General features: G+C 32.4%; 1 protein-coding gene across 2 annotated transcripts in view; it reads right to left on the bottom strand.

Annotated features, from left to right (window-relative positions):
* Nucleotides 1-18,535, bottom strand: part of LOC129231771 (sodium- and chloride-dependent glycine transporter 1-like) — a 133,489-nt gene that overhangs the window by 32,110 nt on the left and 82,844 nt on the right. For both annotated transcript variants that reach the window (XM_054866136.1, XM_054866137.1), the window contains exons 6-7: nt 11,675-11,807; nt 9,571-9,705 (exon numbers count right to left, since the gene is read on the bottom strand). In XM_054866136.1, the coding sequence (XP_054722111.1) occupies nt 9,571-9,705; nt 11,675-11,807 (268 nt within the window). The remainder of the gene's footprint in view (nt 1-9,570; nt 9,706-11,674; nt 11,808-18,535) is intronic.

Here is an 18,535-nt window from a genome sequence, read left to right as displayed (position 1 = left end):
TCTGGTGGGGGAAAGTGGTCAATGGGGTAAAGTGGTCATAAGTCAAATAAATGGCTATAGCTTAGAAATAAATGTTCGAATGAATGTGAAAATTTTATTTTAAAGTAGGGCAGTTAGAAACCACATTTTGAATACAAAATTTCACAACTGGCAAAATTTTATTTGGCAAAAAAAATATTTTGCGTCAATATGAAAAAATTTAAAATCTAAACACCTTTTTTAACTTCCTTGGGAAATTTTGTTTGTTAGAATTATGAACAGATTGACTGCACAGGAGGCTTCTTACATGTCTCAAGAACTCTTACTTATTAGCAGTTAGCTGAATCTATTTTAGATAATGTTTTAGAACAATTTCAGTAAGATGGGGTAAAGTGGTCATAATATTAGGCTTAACGAATATTGTTCTTCTAATGTCACTTAATCTTTGAGTAGATGGCAGATACAAATTAAAGATTAATTTTAATTAATATGTATTGTTTTTACAGTGAACGGGGTTAAATATACGAGTATATGCGTATATATAGGCATATATACTCGTGTAGGCCCGTACATAGACGTATTCACATAAATGCACCAATAAATACATATGTGGGTAGTTTGCAAGTATTTTTTATCCATATAGCTATACATTCTACTATACACGTATATGCTCGCTTATACTCGTATATATATGAACATTTATATACTCAGGTAGACACTTACATACAAGCATAAGAAATACAAGTATAAAGAGGAAGTTTAAATTCTTGAGCAAATTATTAAAAGGTGTTATAGGAGAGGATAAGAAGCAAAAATCACATAAGAACATATGGTCAAAAACACAATGCTGACGCGCTACATGCACGCAAATCCAGAAACTGATGGATGCAAAAAAGGTCGCAAATTTATTATACAAAGACAATTTTACACAACATTTTAGGTCTTAAGAAAGTTTTAAAGCGATTGGTCAAATTTGCGGCCTGCAGCTGTAATACATGCGTCGCATTCACAGATCACTCACTGTTGCAATAAAGAGACTTTTGAAAAACTTTCATCAGCCGCTGCGCCTTTGTTGCGATGCGTGTATTAGCGCTACTACAGGGCGTAACTTCTAACAACTGCTCTAAATATTTCTTAAAAACTAAAATGTTAGGTAAAATCATTTTTGTGCAACAAATTTGTGCCCTGTTTTGCATCCATCAGTTTCTGACTTTGTGTGCATGTAGTGCGTCAGTGATTATAATTTCCTTATGATCCTTTGCTTTCTATCCTCCCCTTTCACGGCCCTTTGATTTTTGCCCAAGAGCTTAGATTCACTCTGTAGGCCGACATGTATATAAGCGTATATTCTCGTATATACATACATGTACTGTTGAATACACGTAAATGTAACCATGTCTATACAGGTATATAATCGTGTTTACACATATACATTCGTATATGTATCGTGCTTCCATATTATATATACATGAGTAGACACGTACCCCCAAAGACGCAATGAATGTATCCACGAATTAACTCGTGTATACCCGTATATGTATGTATGTACACTTATATATGCGTATATACATCTACTGTACACGTATATACTTAAGTATGTACGTATGTTCTCGAGATACAAGTTCATACGCGCATGTCATGCTCGTTTATACTCGTATATATACGTGAAACGTATATATACGTGACACGTATGTACTCGTGTAGACACGTATACACTCCTGTAGGTAATTACGTACACATGCTTATATACTCATATATACACGTACATACTTGAGTAGGCACGTGCATGCATGTATTTGATGTATACATGTATCTACTCATATTGAAACTTGTTTACTCGTGTATAACACGACACGTAAATATTCGTGTGTACACGCATGTGCTTGTGAATATACTTGTAACAACGAAAACAACCGAAATATACAAGTATCAGGGTTATTTGTAACGGTTTTGCATCTATTTTTAATTATGACCACTTTACCCCATGTTATGACCACTTTCCCCCACCCCATGGGGTAAAGTGGTCATAAAAACATAGGGAAAGGAAAGTGCTGTAAAACTAATAAAATTAATAGTTTTCTTCCTAAAATTCAATGTACCGTGTTCTTTAATAACGCAATGTAAAATAAAAACAAAAAAAGTTGAAGTGTTTAAAGAATTTATTGTATTTATTATCCACCTAAATTGAAAACCTACGATTTTATGACCACTTTACCCCACCAGACCCTATATAACATAACTATTATATTTTAATTTGGCATAAGAACAACATTGTTTCTAACAGATTTATAGGCACAACAGCAAAAAAAGTACGAACGAAAAAAATTACTAAGTGAAACCAAAAACACAGCATGTAATTTCACTTATGAACACCTCGCGACTGCCTCAGCTCTCTTCGCACAAGCTCGCGGGTAGCGGGGAGGCATCGACGCTCGTGATTAGTTGATAAAAATCACGCAATGGTTACGAGTTATTGTTGCTTAGTCTACCTGCCCCTATAGCCAACCATCCTCGGTCTCCCCTATCAGGAGCATTGTTAAATACCAACAGCCAATGACAAAATGAGCTAATCCATTTGATATATGCTTAGGAAGCACCCCCCCCCCCCTTTTTTTGTCATAGAACCATTAAGGTATAAAAATGCACTAGTTGTCGGGATTTTTTTTTTTCAAAAAAAAAAAAAAAATGCTAATATATATATATATATATATATATATATATATATATATATATATATATATATATATATATATATATATATATATATATATATATTAGGGTGTCCCAAGATATAATGGCGAAAAAGAATTTGTGAAATCGAATACGCATACCCTCCAAATTTTTTCCATTTTACCTCAGAAACATGAGAAAAAAGTTTCATTGCAATAAAATAACGGGAACCCGTGCCGACTTGAGGTCAAAGCTGGACCTGACCTCACGGCGACTGCAGTGGAAAGATAGCTAATTGCATAATTCCTTACTACACGCGACATCAATTTATTTAAAGCAGATATTTACAACAATATTACACTAAAAAAAACAGTACTGTATATATTTTTAATTCAATGTTTGCTTTTTGCAGTCAAGATAGAGCTTCAGCTGCTCTTGAACGCAACGTAACACAGATTGTTTTTGTTCCTCATCAGCTGTTAGCAAACCATGAAAGTCCTGCATCATTTTTACAGCTCTTTCAGCTGAATCGTTTACTGCTCTAATGAAATATTGTTGACCATACCATAAAAGCTGGATGAATTTTTGTAGAGCAGCTTTTGAGATAATTGAGTCCACATTTTCGTACACTTTTATCAAAAAGCACTTTGTTGGGTGCTTTGACTGCCAAAATGCATTGAAGTCATGGTTTCACGTATATTGTCACTACAAACAAGCAGACATCAAACAATGCTTCATTTTCCTTCGTATCTAATTTTAGTTGTGAACTAAATAAAATAATAATAGTTTTAGGGAATAAATCGCTCGAGCCATCCATCGAGCTTTGTGCATGGCTCCCGGTGGTCTTATTTTAAATTCATTTTCTGCAACTCCACCTAAAAATATGATAGGCAATTTTATCAACTCTTGATAGTCATATTACTAAGTTTAGCACGGTAAAAGTCAAGTAAATTTTCCAAGTTAGGGTACAGTTCGGAACAACTCCGCAGCTCCTCCATAGCACTGTATTTTAGTGGGATAGATCAGTTCATATATATGACGGCGGCAAGCAAAGGAAAGTATTTCTCAATCAAATTTTTGCTCAAGAATAGCGCAAGAACCACTTAAAGGACCTGTTCTGGAAGCTGTAGTATCACAGCAGAGAGTTTTAACTTGGTCTTCAAAATTCCAATCTAAAACTGCCTTTCAAACAGCCTTTGTTTGTTCTTTTCCTGTGGAATTATCCAGTTTAGACTCAACAATGAGTTGTTCCGTCACATCCATATAAAATAACTATAGATAAGCGATCTTCTTTTGATTTTTGAGCACTCAAAGCAGGCAACAGTTTCATATCCCAAGGTAAATTCAAAACAGATGGTACCTCGTACTAAAAACCAATTTTTCTTCTTTCCTCATGCTCTTTTCGCTTTTCGGTTCGAATTCTTTGAGTTGAAGATTTACCTATGGATATCATTTAACGGTTTTTTTCCTGATGGAATTATATAATAAATTTTGCCTCCATGGTGTCATTTTATCTTTTTTGTTTTGTTTAATTTCTAGTTTTTGATATTTATACTATCTCCTGTTCCACCGTGTTGCTTTTCTCGGATGACTTTTCATCCAGAAGCTCACATTTCTTTGCATTGAAAAAGGTGTTCCTTGTAACACCGAAACACGTGTCTGCAATATCTTGCAATATTTGTGCTTTCTGACGTTGGATTCTTATTTCGTTTGGTTTTTTCTTATTTCGTTTGGTGATTAACTAATTCCAATATGTTTATCCTTCACTTTGTTCTTAAATGCATTTCTCCATTTGATACATTGCTTTCATACATAGTTTTTCCCGCTGGTAAAGTTGTTTTGCCTTTCTTCCCTGGTATTAGTTTTCAGGTTGCTAAGATTCTGAAGCGATTCCAATTCCAAGTGGTATTTTCTCCTATTAATAAACTTTCTTTCTCTTCTCTTAAAGATCCTATTCATCCTCTTAATTGTTGTGGGATCTATAAAATTGTTTGCAATTGTGGACTCGGATACATCGGACAGACCCGCCGTTCTTTGAAAATTCGGTTAAAAGAACATCAAAACTATGTGAGGAAACAACAGCTAAATAAATCCAGTATTGCGCAACACTGTTGGGAATCAAATCATTCTTTTGACTTTAACTCTTATCAAATTATCCAAAAATGCCCCAATTCGTTGGATCTTGATTTTTGGGAATCTTGCCACATCCTGAGGAACCGTTCTAATTTAGTCAATGATCTTACTGCAATTCCCTATTTTTCTTCTGTGTGGACTCCTTTGTTAAAATTGGTTTAGTTTTTATATTATTTTTTATGTAAACGTCGTACATTTCTTACTTTTATTTTTTTCATTTTTTGCTTTCTTATTTCGTTTGGTGATTAACTAATTCCAATATATTTATCCTTCACTTTGTTCTTAAATGCATTTCTCCATTTGATACATTGCTTTCATACATAGTTTTTCCCGCTGGTAAATTTATTGCTAATTTATTCAGAGTGGTTTCATTTTTGGACTTTTTGCATTGTTTATGGGTTTTCTTGGAAAATTTATTACTTAACGGTTTTTTTCCTGATGGAATTATATAATAAATTTTGCCTCCATGGTGTCATTTTATCTTTTTTGTTTTGTTTAATTTCTAGTTTTTGATATTTATACTATCTCCTGTTCCACCGTGTTGCTTTTCTCGGATGACTTTTCATCCAGAAGCTCACATTTCTTTGCATTGAAAAAGGTGTTCCTTGTAACACCGAAACACGTGTCTGCAATATCTTGCAATATTTGTGCTTTCTGACGTTGGATTCTTATTTCGTTTGGTTTTTTCTTATTTCGTTTGGTGATTAACTAATTCCAATATGTTTATCCTTCACTTTGTTCTTAAATGCATTTCTCCATTTGATACATTGCTTTCATACATAGTTTTTCCCGCTGGTAAAGTTGTTTTGCCTTTCTTCCCTGGTATTAGTTTTCAGGTTGCTAAGATTCTGAAGCGATTCCAATTCCAAGTGGTATTTTCTCCTATTAATAAACTTTCTTTCTCTTCTCTTAAAGATCCTATTCATCCTCTTAATTGTTGTGGGATCTATAAAATTGTTTGCAATTGTGGACTCGGATACATCGGACAGACCCGCCGTTCTTTGAAAATTCGGTTAAAAGAACATCAAAACTATGTGAGGAAACAACAGCTAAATAAATCCAGTATTGCGCAACACTGTTGGGAATCAAATCATTCTTTTGACTTTAACTCTTATCAAATTATCCAAAAATGCCCCAATTCGTTGGATCTTGATTTTTGGGAATCTTGCCACATCCTGAGGAACCGTTCTAATTTAGTCAATGATCTTACTGCAATTCCCTATTTTTCTTCTGTGTGGACTCCTTTGTTAAAATTGGTTTAGTTTTTATATTATTTTTTATGTAAACGTCGTACATTTCTTACTTTTATTTTTTTCATTTTTTGCTTTCTTATTTCGTTTGGTGATTAACTAATTCCAATATATTTATCCTTCACTTTGTTCTTAAATGCATTTCTCCATTTGATCCATTGCTTTCATACATAGTTTTTCCCGCTGGTAAATTTATTGCTAATTTATTCAGAGTGGTTTCATTTTTGGACTTTTTGCATTGTTTATGGGTTTTCTTGGAAAATTTATTACTTAACGGTTTTTTTCCTGATGGAATTATATAATAAATTTTGCCTCCATGGTGTCATTTTATCTTTTTTGTTTTGTTTAATTTCTAGTTTTTGATATTTATACTATCTCCTGTTCCACCGTGTTGCTTTTCTCGGATGACTTTTCATCCAGAAGCTCACATTTCTTTGCATTGAAAAAGGTGTTCCTTGTAACACCGAAACACGTGTCTGCAATATCTTGCAATATTTGTGCTTTCTGACGTTGGATTACTGATTTTTTGAATTTACCTATGGGACATTCATCAATGTTACACCCAAGTGCGTCAATAGTAGCTTCAAGAATAAACACATAATCTCGTACACTTGGACACCTGTCCAATGCAGCAACTGACTTTGGAGTAATAAAATCGCTCCTCATTACATATTTACTTGTTCCAGGTTCTGATAATACTTGTTCCAGGTTCTGATAAACTTGTTCCAGGTACTGATTTATATGTTTCAGGGAAATTTTCCGAATTAATATTTTCACTAGAGCTCGAAGAGGAATCTTCTTGTACATGCTCATACAATTCCGAGGATGTTGAAGTGGAATCGTATTTAATGCGCCTGTTTTCTTCTTTGACAGCTCAAAGTTGAGCCCTTTCCTCTTTGTCGGCAAGTTTTTTTATCCCCTTCCACCTAAAGTGACCACGTCGGCTGGACTCTCTTTGGAATTGCAAGAAAATCCCATCTTCCTCTATTTTGATTAACTGAAGTGCATCAGCACGTGCAATATTGAATAAATTGTTTAAATTACTCTCAAATTCTTGTTGGCGCTGCCTGAATACTTCCTGCAGGTTTTTTCTTTTTTTGCATTTTTTTTGTAAGTCTCTCCAAATTTGATACAGGTTTTTAAGTTAATTCACACAATTTGGCAACGATTTGGTAGGAATGCGTGCTTTTTCCCAAAAGATGATGCATTCCCGTATGTCGAGATTTGCACTTTCACTGCTGGTTAAATTTACTTCTCAAATGTTATAAAACAAAACAGACAGAACTTGTCCGTTAGAGGGAAGCTTCAAACCTGTAATTAGGTGTTTTACGACTCCTATTAAAAATATCTCTTTTTTCAAACTTCGCAATTCCAGTGCCATGTTTCGTTCCCTATGGAGCGACTATACTGCGCTCGCTGACCGGAATGTATTCGTACTGACACGTTTGACGGTTTGCAAATTGCCACGGATAAGCCCCCCCCCCCCCTCTCTCCCCAACATATGTTTTTTCTGTTTTCATTTGTTTTCTGTGCACAATTTACAGCTGTTTTAAGCTTCGCAAAGTATCGCGTCGCCAGCGTTCGCTTGCTTATGAATACACGTGCTATTTGCATGTTTAGGCCTTTAGGCGCAAGTCGGCACGGGTTACCGTGCTTCAAATTGCAAGAAACTTTTTTTACAATGGTTTTGATGTAAAAGGAAAGAAATAAGAGGGTATGCGTTTAAAAGAAACGACTTTCATTTTTTTGGGACACCCTAATATATATATATGCATGGAAGCATTGTAAAGTAATAATGGTTATTATCACCCGTGATCTATATAATATTCTGCATTTACAGATATTATTGAGAGTTAAACAAGTCCTTTCCTCGTAAATCTGGATGTAATACCACTACCAATAAATATTACGCAAATTAGAAAAATAACTTTAATGTAAAGTTTGAATATTGTTTTTCAACCGGAGCTGCATATGTTTATGCAGCTCCGAACAAATTTACAGAAACTGATAAAAGACTTCTCCTAAATGCGGAAATTTTTAATATTATACCGTACAAATAAATTAGGATAAAGCTATTTTTCAGAGATTTTGGTTTATGTCTATCCCAGTGGCGTCACTATGGGGGGGGGGGGGGGCGGTCCGCCCCCGGGTGTCACCCGTCTGGGGGGGGGGGGTGACACTCTAAGTGGAATTGCAAGTTTTTGAAAAATGTGAAGCTTAAATGTATTTTTAAGACTACAAATTTGAAAATTTTCCAGGGTGGGGGGTAAACCCCCAGACCACCACTTTTATCTGTTTTTTGTTAATTAACCGACTTAAAATTTAGTTATAACACAGGTGTAGGTGTTTGCGAATTGCATGAATTTCATGTTTTCATGTTTACACATTTATTTTTCTTTTGCGTCTGTAGATGGGGGTAGGGGAGTTGATACCACAAATTACTGACCCGGATGTCGCCTATGCTAGAAACACCACTGTCAATCCTCATTTCCAGTTAGTTATAAACACAAAATTAATTTGAAATCCATTTTTCTTTAGCAGAAAAACGATCCAGAATACATTTAGGCATTGACTCTAATAAATTTTTCAGTTTATACTTCATCACCTAAGCCCTGTTTTACAGCTTTCGATTCATCATAACGTTCTTTTGTTGTGAAATCCATTTCACCAAGACGCAACTTTAAAATACGACGCAAGTTTTTGATCGAAACTAAATCTGGAGAATTTCCAATCCTCTACAAAACACATTTTGTTTTTTGGCATGCACCTACTGCCTGGTTTTGAACTGTGGCACAGTGCAAATTCATGTTTAAGTATCCATATTAAGATTTTAAATAATGGCTCAATCCTGCGCTTCAAATTTATATGTGTTTTATCGAATTCATGATTCCGTCAATAGAAACTTGACTTCCGATTCCATTTGCAGTTTTAAAATCCAAAAATTGCTGGATATTTTGAGATCTTAATGGTTCCTCATATTGACGCAGATATGTAACTAAGAATAAATACATTCGTCTCAAGGTTAAGAGTATTTTTTTTTTCTATCATTTCTTATCCAAGATTTAAATTTTTGACTCACAATAACCGTTTTGGCCTTCTAATAGTTGCCTTTAATATTTTTTTTTTACATTCCGACCCACAAGTTGAAATTAATATCAATATAAAAAGACAATAAATGTCTCGTGCGGCTTTTTAATATTGAATTTATCCCATTTATGAGAGGTTTTATTTACTCTATTTATGGGGGGAAAATGGTCACATGACAATGTTTATTCTAGAAATGCTCGATTTTGAAAACACCAAGCATTAGTTTTACAGCCATTGATGGTGAACTTTTAGTTTAAAACTTCGAAACTTCAGTCGAAACAGACATCGAGACTGCCTACCAGGACTTGCTGGGGCGATCGTCTTAAAAATGAGAGAAAACAGCTTTGTCCCAATTAGTTCTAAAGTTGCAGGAAAGTAAAGCTTTGTCCTAATTAATTAGCATATTAAAGTGCTTTACATACAAATACGTGCATAAAATATGAAAACTTACTCTTGCTTCTTTTAGCCGGTGCCACTCAGGAGTTAAATAAAACATGATGCCATCGTAAGCACCGTCCAGGGTCACACCACGGATAAGAAGAATGGTTAGAACTAAGTAGGGGAAGAGAGCTGTAAAATAAACTACCTGAAAAAAAACAGTTGCAACAAGTCAGTGATTCAATCAAAACTCTATCACTTTTTCAACACATTTTATGGATTAAAAGAACAAGTAATTAATCTTGCAAAATATACACAAAAACATGGATGGTACTGATACTGTTCTACTGTCAATACAACCGAATGAAAATGTCAATAGCATTATTATTCATTTTCTACACATTTTGTTTACTTTTTTCTTACGAGTACCGAATAAAAGACAAAACAATTTTTTACAAATCCTTACTTTAAACTAAAATTGATATCAGTAATCTAAAAAAATTTCGACTTGTTGCAGATATTTTCTCCCAAAGGTTGACATATATATTTTTTTTTAAATTTAAAAAGAAATCAAATACTCTACGTAAAACATTATATATGGTTTGATTTTTTTAATTGCTTTAAAAAGTTTAGTTAATTTTACAATTATTTTTTGCAAAGTTATTTTAAAATATCCTAATTGGGAAATATAATGAGGATGAACTTTTGATGTAGTTGTGAATGATTTCCAATCTCTAAAATTTGGCACGGGTAGTACTTTTTCTTCATCAATTTGTTGCAGGAACAATTCTTTAAATAAGTTTAATTTTCGTCGACATTTAGCAACAATGATGGGCATATATCTTTGAAATGACAGTAAAGCATTTGAAATGTCCTACCACATTAGGTATTGCGAAAAAGAACTTTCAGCTTTAACGAGTCTTTTGTATTAGTAGGGGAATGTGGGACAAAGTGGAATGGTGAAACATTACACCCTATATCGTCATATTTTAACCATATAGTACCACGTGTAGTGTATTCCAATGTTTAAAACGTTCTCTCTAATGATCAAAACATATGATAATACAAGTAGTTTAAAAAAAAATGATAATCATTGTAGTATTTCGTAGTAAGTAAATTTTTTTTTCTTATAAAATGATAAAGTTCTTGTGATTAAGATTTTAAATATTAATTGAAACCTGCAAATATTTGGTGCAGTATTTATTTATTCAATATTACGCTTTTTTTCTTTTACACATTTTTTACAATTAGTCAAGTGCATGCGGACAAAGTGATAGTGAACTAGTACATTTCGTTTACTTATCCAATAATTTATTAAATTACTTATGTATTCATTTAATAGTTCACTTCTTTACTCATTTATTCACTTATATTCGTATTAATTCACTATTTTATTTGCTGATTTATTTTCTTTCATATATTGATTGATTGTATTAAATCTATTCGTTCATTGCTTCATTATCTATTTATTTCTTCATTCATTCTTTTGTTTACTCATCCATTTGATCTAAAATATTTTTAATTTTTAAACAGAAGCTAGTTTATTAGAAAAAACATTTTACTTTTTACTTTGCACTATAAAAAAAAAAAGTGAAAAATGTTCACGTTATTTATTTTTACAAATTTACTGCCAAAAATTTAAAAAATAAAGTTTTAATTCAAATTTTGCAATAAGATACATTGCTCTTTCTTTATATACCGTAATTTTCAAAACGAATTTCCTATTTACTCATTTTGAAAAATTAAGTTTTTTTAACTTTTTCACTTTGCCCTATATTCCCCTATTTTGAAAAAAAAAACCAACACAATTGCTCATCAATTATTTTATTTAAAAAAGTAATTGTTTGTTATCTGTTAATTAAACAAAGGAAGAATACATGTTTTACTAATTATTTAGGTTTTATTTGCTAATAACCTTTTCAACCTAAATTTTGTTAATCTAAAATCTAATTTAGAAGCTGCAAAAATTTTGATTTTGAAGTCATTTACTAGAATTTAGTATGGTATTCATACGCATGTTCTGGAGGATTAAGAAAAAAAGTTATTACTGAGAGTGACTATGGCAGAGAAGAGTTAGCGATGCTAGACATGTCGCATATTAAATGCAGATATTTAGAATTTCTTACCATGCTTTAAAATGTTGTTAATGGTGTTACGAAATACAGTCTGTTTCTCACCTTTCCTATGCTCTTTACACCTCTTAATAAACAAACAAACACGAAGAACCAACAACTAAAGAGACAGAGGGCCAGTTCCCACCTGATTCCTCCCAAATCATGAAGGCCTTCCGTGATATCCAGCACAAAATTGCTAAAAGAGAAAAGTGAATCTACCTTAATAATGCTTCAGGGAACACAAATCCAGAAGATCTACAGTAATAAAGCTGCCATAGTTTGTCTGTAAAAGTTTTAAAGAATCAATCGTAAGTGTCTGAACACTTTACGTTTAGGAAACATTAAATCGTCTTCCAGTTAATAATTTCTACAGCGACAATGCTTACGTTCGACGAGCACGACCGGTAGCGTCCGGTTAGTTAATCACGTGACAGCTAATGATCACGTGCTCCAATCAACCAATCAACTGCTTAGAATGGTAACCGGTGCGGTAGCCGGTTGATCATAGAACGCTGCGGTTAGTAACCGGTTACTCACCGGTTAACCGGTGAGGCTCGTCGAACGCAACCAATAAGGACTAGTTTTATGAGTCTTGACGACTTTGTCAAATATTATTTTTCATTTCTTAGCAAGAAGGAAATAGCAATGAATGATTGCCTTTGTTTTATGAGGGATAAAAGTGTCATTTACAACCAACCCCAACTCATACTTGCAGCAATTGAGCGTAAAACACGTTTTGTCTTCATAAATATGTTCGAATACATGGATAGGTTTTACTGAATACTTGTTTGTCATTTATTTCAATAATTTATGAAGAGAAGAAAAATATCGAAAATTATTGCCATACAAAAGATTTTTTTTACGATTAAATAAATTAATTTTAGAATTGTTTTATAGTAAAGTAACATTTGAAAAATCCTCTCTGAATTTTTCATTGATTTTTATGTCGAAGTGAACCTCAGACAGCAACTCAAAATTTTGCCCTAGAGTCTCAAAGTTTTGCCGTTAAAGCTTGATCCTGGTAGTAAGCTAGTAGTTCTAACCTTTTTTCTACATGTTTTGTTCTATTTTATTTAAATTCATAGATGAAAAAGCGGATAAAAAATAGCCCCGATCAACCCTATTGTATATAGTTTTGTTACATTGCAATTTGAATGAATTAAAAGAAAATAAAGAAAAATATTATGTGACAAATACGTCTTAAGATCTCGAAACACGTATTAAATAACTTCCTCCGAGTATTTTTCTATAGCAACTTTTCAATCAAAAATATTACGTCCATTGATTGGCGTACACTTAAAAATATTTTATGTGCATAGATTTCCAGCTACAGAGTTAGTCAACAGACTGATTATGTTAATTGATATCTTATATCAAGCATTAATATACAGTGTCTATTTTTTCTATCATACTTATACTATTTTTGCTGGGTAACAAAGCAAGAAATTTAATACTTACAGTTCAAGTCTTTAACCAGAAACAGTTTAATTCCAGAGGACAAGATGCATAATGTATACACACATACGTACCTTTATGTCAAAAAAGTTTGTGTCAAAAGTCCTAAAAATCTTTCGAGTGTACTGCACTGTAAAAAATCTCGGAAAACTCTCTGAATATATAAAAAAGTTTTCCGTAATACACAGATTCGTACGCCCTCCGCAGTTTTCTGCTATAATCAAAAACGTTTCCCGTATAGCAAGAAAGTAAGAGTCGACGCATGCGCAGCTCACAATTTTATAGTCCAGCAGCAAATCTAAACTGAAACTTTCGAAAGCACGCAATGAAAACAAGTGCTGACTCATGTATGCGAAGTAACACTCATCAAGGGGATTAGTAGAAGTTTTGTTCCTCGCATGAATTCACTGAAGATAATTCTAAAGTCTTATATTTTCTTGCATATGTATCGTCATAAGATTGAATTTGAAGCTATGTCACTTATTTTTAAGTACGAAGTGCAAATTCTCGACGCATGCTCGCGGAAGGAATACAAACTGAAATTGAAAACCAAATAACTACCGAGAGGACGCCATGTAAATTCATTGCGTCGCATAACTTGTGTAGGTAATTTACTTTTTTCTTGGATACTTTTCTTCTTTCTACCAAATGGGTAATTTTTGTTGGCAGAATTTTATTCTGTCATAAAAATCACCTTTTTGGTGACCAAAGCCTGCAAAAGACCACCACCGACGAATAGGTAAGTCGCTTTGCAACTCTATTACTTTAAAGAGATTTAGTTCATATAAATCTCGTTAAAAAAAAACTATTTTCTTCAGTATTATTTTTTCGTTGTGAACTATTGCAATTTGAAAATATTTTACATTACATAGAACACATATTTAAAGTGCAAGTGTGTCTAGTTTTATTCTGTAAAATTTATGAATTGAAGATTATTAAAAAAATTTAAATATGTGTTATTGTGTACTTTGTTTTTATGTGTCAATCTCAGTTAATATTTGGCTATGTATCAAGCATTATGAATTAAATGTTATAATATGCAAATAGTCAGGTTTGATAGTTCGTCTTTAAGGTTGCATGTTTTCATTCTCTTGTAAACAGTGTAGCTAGATTGTAAGAAGTAAAAAAAAAACTATCTCTTGTAATTAGGAACATAGTGCTTCAGTATTATCTAAATGACGATATCTCTTTAAATATTTGCATTAGCGAAACGCTTTAAATTAGTTAAATGTGTATTAATTTATTTAACAAATAGATACATATATGTATTTAAAAGTGTCTTCATTTTTTTCGTTTTACGAGCCTCAATTTTACCAAAAGCAAAAAAAAAAAAAAGAAAAAAAAAGACTTAATAAAATAATTTTGTATTTTTACACCATATTAAAGTATTTGACTTATAATTTATATGATACTCTGATTTATAATGTATGTGATACTTTGATTTATAATGTATATGATGTTGCTTTTTCAAGGGGGGGTGGGCGCTTCATAGCATTTTATGGGTGCACCATCACTTTTATGGTGGGGGAGGGGTTATTCTCGTATATATGAAATGGAATAATCATGTAATAGAGTTCAATGTTTTAATAAATAAAATATATAATGCATTTTGCGCACACTGTAAAAATAAAATCAGTAACTTATTTTGAATAAGTATTTATATTTGTGATGAGCTGGAAAAGGGCAAGAACAGAAGAATCAACCCGAATGGTTCCAGCAGGGGGACTTGGTGTCATATTTAAATTCATCAATTTCTCTGTTGGTACTTTTCGGTACACTTTGTTCGTCAGAGAAATTGACTTGAGGTGAACGAATTCCGGAACGCGAAGGGTAGGTAAGTCCTGTCAAATTTTATCCGAAGATAAAAGCTATCAAGTTTGATACAAGATATGTTTTTAAGTTCTGCATTAAAAATACAATATGTTGATAGTTTTGTCTTGAAAATATTGAGAGAAAAACTGAAGTTTAAGATTGTTTAACAAACAATCCCCACTTTTCAGAAGGTACCCCCACTCCAATTCCCCGACGATTTTGTGATTAGGAATGAAACTACTAGATTATTTCATAATTTTTCAAAAATTTATAACTGTGCATATGTTATGCTGTTAACCATGCTATTTGTCATTAGAAATTCCAAAAAAAAAATAAAAATTCACGAATAATTCTAAAATTGCTTGTATTATTGCTCTTAGATATGAAAGAATTGAAACTGATATGGTATGCAATACTATAATAAAGAATTATGTTTTAGAAAAAAATCACGGAAAAAGGATTCCGAAATTCTCGGAAACGTTTTTGAAAATTGTTTGGAGAATTCCGAAATACTCGGAAACGTTTTCGAAACTTTCATGAACCACAGCTGCACAGAATACTCAGAAACATTTCTGGAAATTACGGAAAGAGGATTCCGAAATACTCAGAAACGTTTCTGAAAATTACAGAAAGAGGATTCCGAAATACTCAGACACGTTTCTGGACATTACAGAAAGAGGATTCCGAAATACTCACACACGTTTCTGGACATTACAGAAAGAGGATTCCGAAATACTCAGAAACGTTTTTGAAACTTTCATGAACCACAGCTGCACGATATACTCAGAAACATTTCCGGATTTTTTTTACAGTGTGTAGACCGGGGCACGCAGTGCTCTTTTTTCAAACGGAATTCTAACTGAAGAGCCAACAGTCATAACATATTAAAACTGCTCCCTAGCAAATATCCTTACAAGTTTTTGAGCATCAGTCGAGCTTCGGTCTGGCATGCATAAAGAATAATCTGTTTTTTACCAAGTCTAGTAAATTTTGAGTTTAACGTTTTGAAGCTTATTGTGAATAAATCATACTTAGTTAAGAAAGAACAAATATATAAATATTAGCAAAATTTTATCCTTTTTTGAGAATTGTGTTTCTATGAACTGAAATGTTATAAAACTTTTTTGCACATTATAAATAAATCCTGACGACGGGGCAAGTTTACGCGTTGACGTCTGAGCACCTCTACGCACGTTCGTACGGTGTCTTTCTTCTAAACGTGCCCTGACGCTTTTTTCGCTCCGAACTGTCTTAAAACTTTTTAGTATTTTCAAGCTATTTAGTTTTGAAAATCACTATTTAAATATTGATTGAGTTAAAAATTCGTATCTTATAGCTTTACAATCATATAGTGTTGTCTTCATGCTCGTTTAGTTTTTACTTTATACACTAATCGGTCTGTAATAAATTTGCATCATTTAAACGATGGTAAGACATTATATTCAAAATGCTAACATAACCACGTTAGGTGTCAAAATAAATATACGTAAATACCGTGTCCGGGGCACGTTTACGCAACCGACTAGGACTCTTTTTTTTTTTTTTTTTTTTTCAAGGTTAAAAACACCAACTGAGCAACAACTGAATATTCCAATTTTGACTCCATTAACTGTTTTATAAAACCGCAATGTCTAAAATTTCCTAAGTTGAAACATAAAATTTAGAAAATTCATTGAAAAAAATCCGCGTAAACGTGCCCCTGTCTATCCTATATTTATAAAACCCAAAGCATATTAACATGAATTTATTAGTCCTTACATATCCCACTGACCATTGGTGGTAAATGAAAAACCACAGCCAATTGTTCAAAATGACAAGTGCGACTGCGGTAGTTTTTGAAATAGAAAAGAAACCCAAAATACTGCAAGTTACTCAAAATGGTTAGAGCGAGTTCCAAAATATTCAAAATTGTGCCAAAAAATCCCTTTATCAAGATTTTTTCCAAAATGGAGCAACTTCAGCGACTATTAAATCCACCGAACTTCATAATTTCTGTAATTGGTTCGCATATGTTCGATGAATTTTATGACGATAAAAAAAATAAAAAAAAAAAATAACATATCGTTTTGTAATATATTTTGAGCAGGTTGAGAGGCATTTAAGATCGCACTACACTATGTCACTACCAAAAGCGCGTTTAATTAATTCGATCAAGATTGGAAACTTTTAGAACCAAAAAAAAAAAAAAAAAAAAAGACTCATGATCGACGGAATAATACGTATGTATCTTGTTGATAATATGGGTAAATTAAATGCTAGTGTTTATATATCCATTATTGTAAGGAATCATTCTACCAATACTACTTTTTGTGTATACTTTTTTTGTCATGTGTATATAATAAAACAAGTCTAATTTATCAAAACCCTTGCCTTTATATCTCACTGTGCGACAGATGCCGTAAAACAAAAAGTTATCAGAATATAATAGCCAAATAACCATAACTAATAGAATGTCCCAATAGAAAAATATAGTTCCATTTCATTTGCTATAAATTAGCACTACGGTCTGGTGGAATAAAGTGGTCATAAAATCCAGGTTTTTTCACCTTTGGCAAATAATAATTACAAAAAGTTCTTGAAAAACTTCAAATTTTTTCGCTGTTACTTTGCATTATTTTGCATTAAGAAAGATTGATTGCATTTTTTGGAAGAAAGAAAAATATTTAAATATCTTAATGGCATTTTCTTTTTCATATGTGTTAATGACCAGTGGTGGGGTAAAGTGGTCATAGTTTTAAAAAAATTGATATAAAACTATTATAAATAACCATAATTTTTTAATGCTCAGCAAACCTATGTCTTTTAAATAAAATATGTTACTTTATTTAAAAAACAAAGCACAAAAATTGGTTAAGCTAATTCTTATTATTCAATGTATGCAAGTTACTTCTAGTTCTAAGCATCCACTTTCTCCCGAAGTTTAACAGTTTTTTGAGGAACTGGGGAGAGGGAGTACATAAATTATTCTACTAGAATAAATTTAAAGCTGTGGTTGCAGAAAAAATGCTAAGAATTTTTCATCTTTTACAATTTTCCCAGTAATTTAATTTATTTCACATTTATTCATTATTTCACATTTAAGCTCAGTTTTATATAATGCCAGTATACCTAAAAAACAGTAAATGTTTAGTAAAATTAATATTAAACTGATATATGCCATATAAATAATGATTAAATAATTTTAGATGAAGCATATATGTTAAGACTAATCCATGACCACTTTACCCGATTTTACTTAAATTGATCTGAAATATTATATAAAATGAATCTAGCTTAGCTGTTAATGCAGACGTGTTCTTGAGGCACCCGAAAAACTGCCTGCACAACCAATCTGAAAAAAATTCTAATGAACAAAATTTTACAGAGAAGTTAAAAGAAGCATTCCGATTTTTTTAATGCTTCATAAGCAAACAAAAATACTATTTTTTAGTTTCACCATAATTAATGCTGGCAGTTCCAAACTTAATTCCTAATTGTTAAACCCTAACAATAAAAAAACTCAAAATCATTATTCCATTTATTTAAAATATATAGCATTTTACTTGATACCTGACCACTTTACCCTACAAGACCCTACTAAATGGTAAACTTAATATACGAGGGGGGACGCAAAAGAAACCGGACTAATGGATGCCAATCCTAGACGTATTAGAGTGT

The sequence above is a fragment of the Uloborus diversus genome, chromosome 10 (assembly GCF_026930045.1).
Source record: "Uloborus diversus isolate 005 chromosome 10, Udiv.v.3.1, whole genome shotgun sequence".
NCBI lineage: Eukaryota > Metazoa > Arthropoda > Arachnida > Araneae > Uloboridae > Uloborus > Uloborus diversus.
Note: the sequence above shows the minus strand (reverse complement) of the source record. Positions and strands in the feature narration are given on the sequence as shown.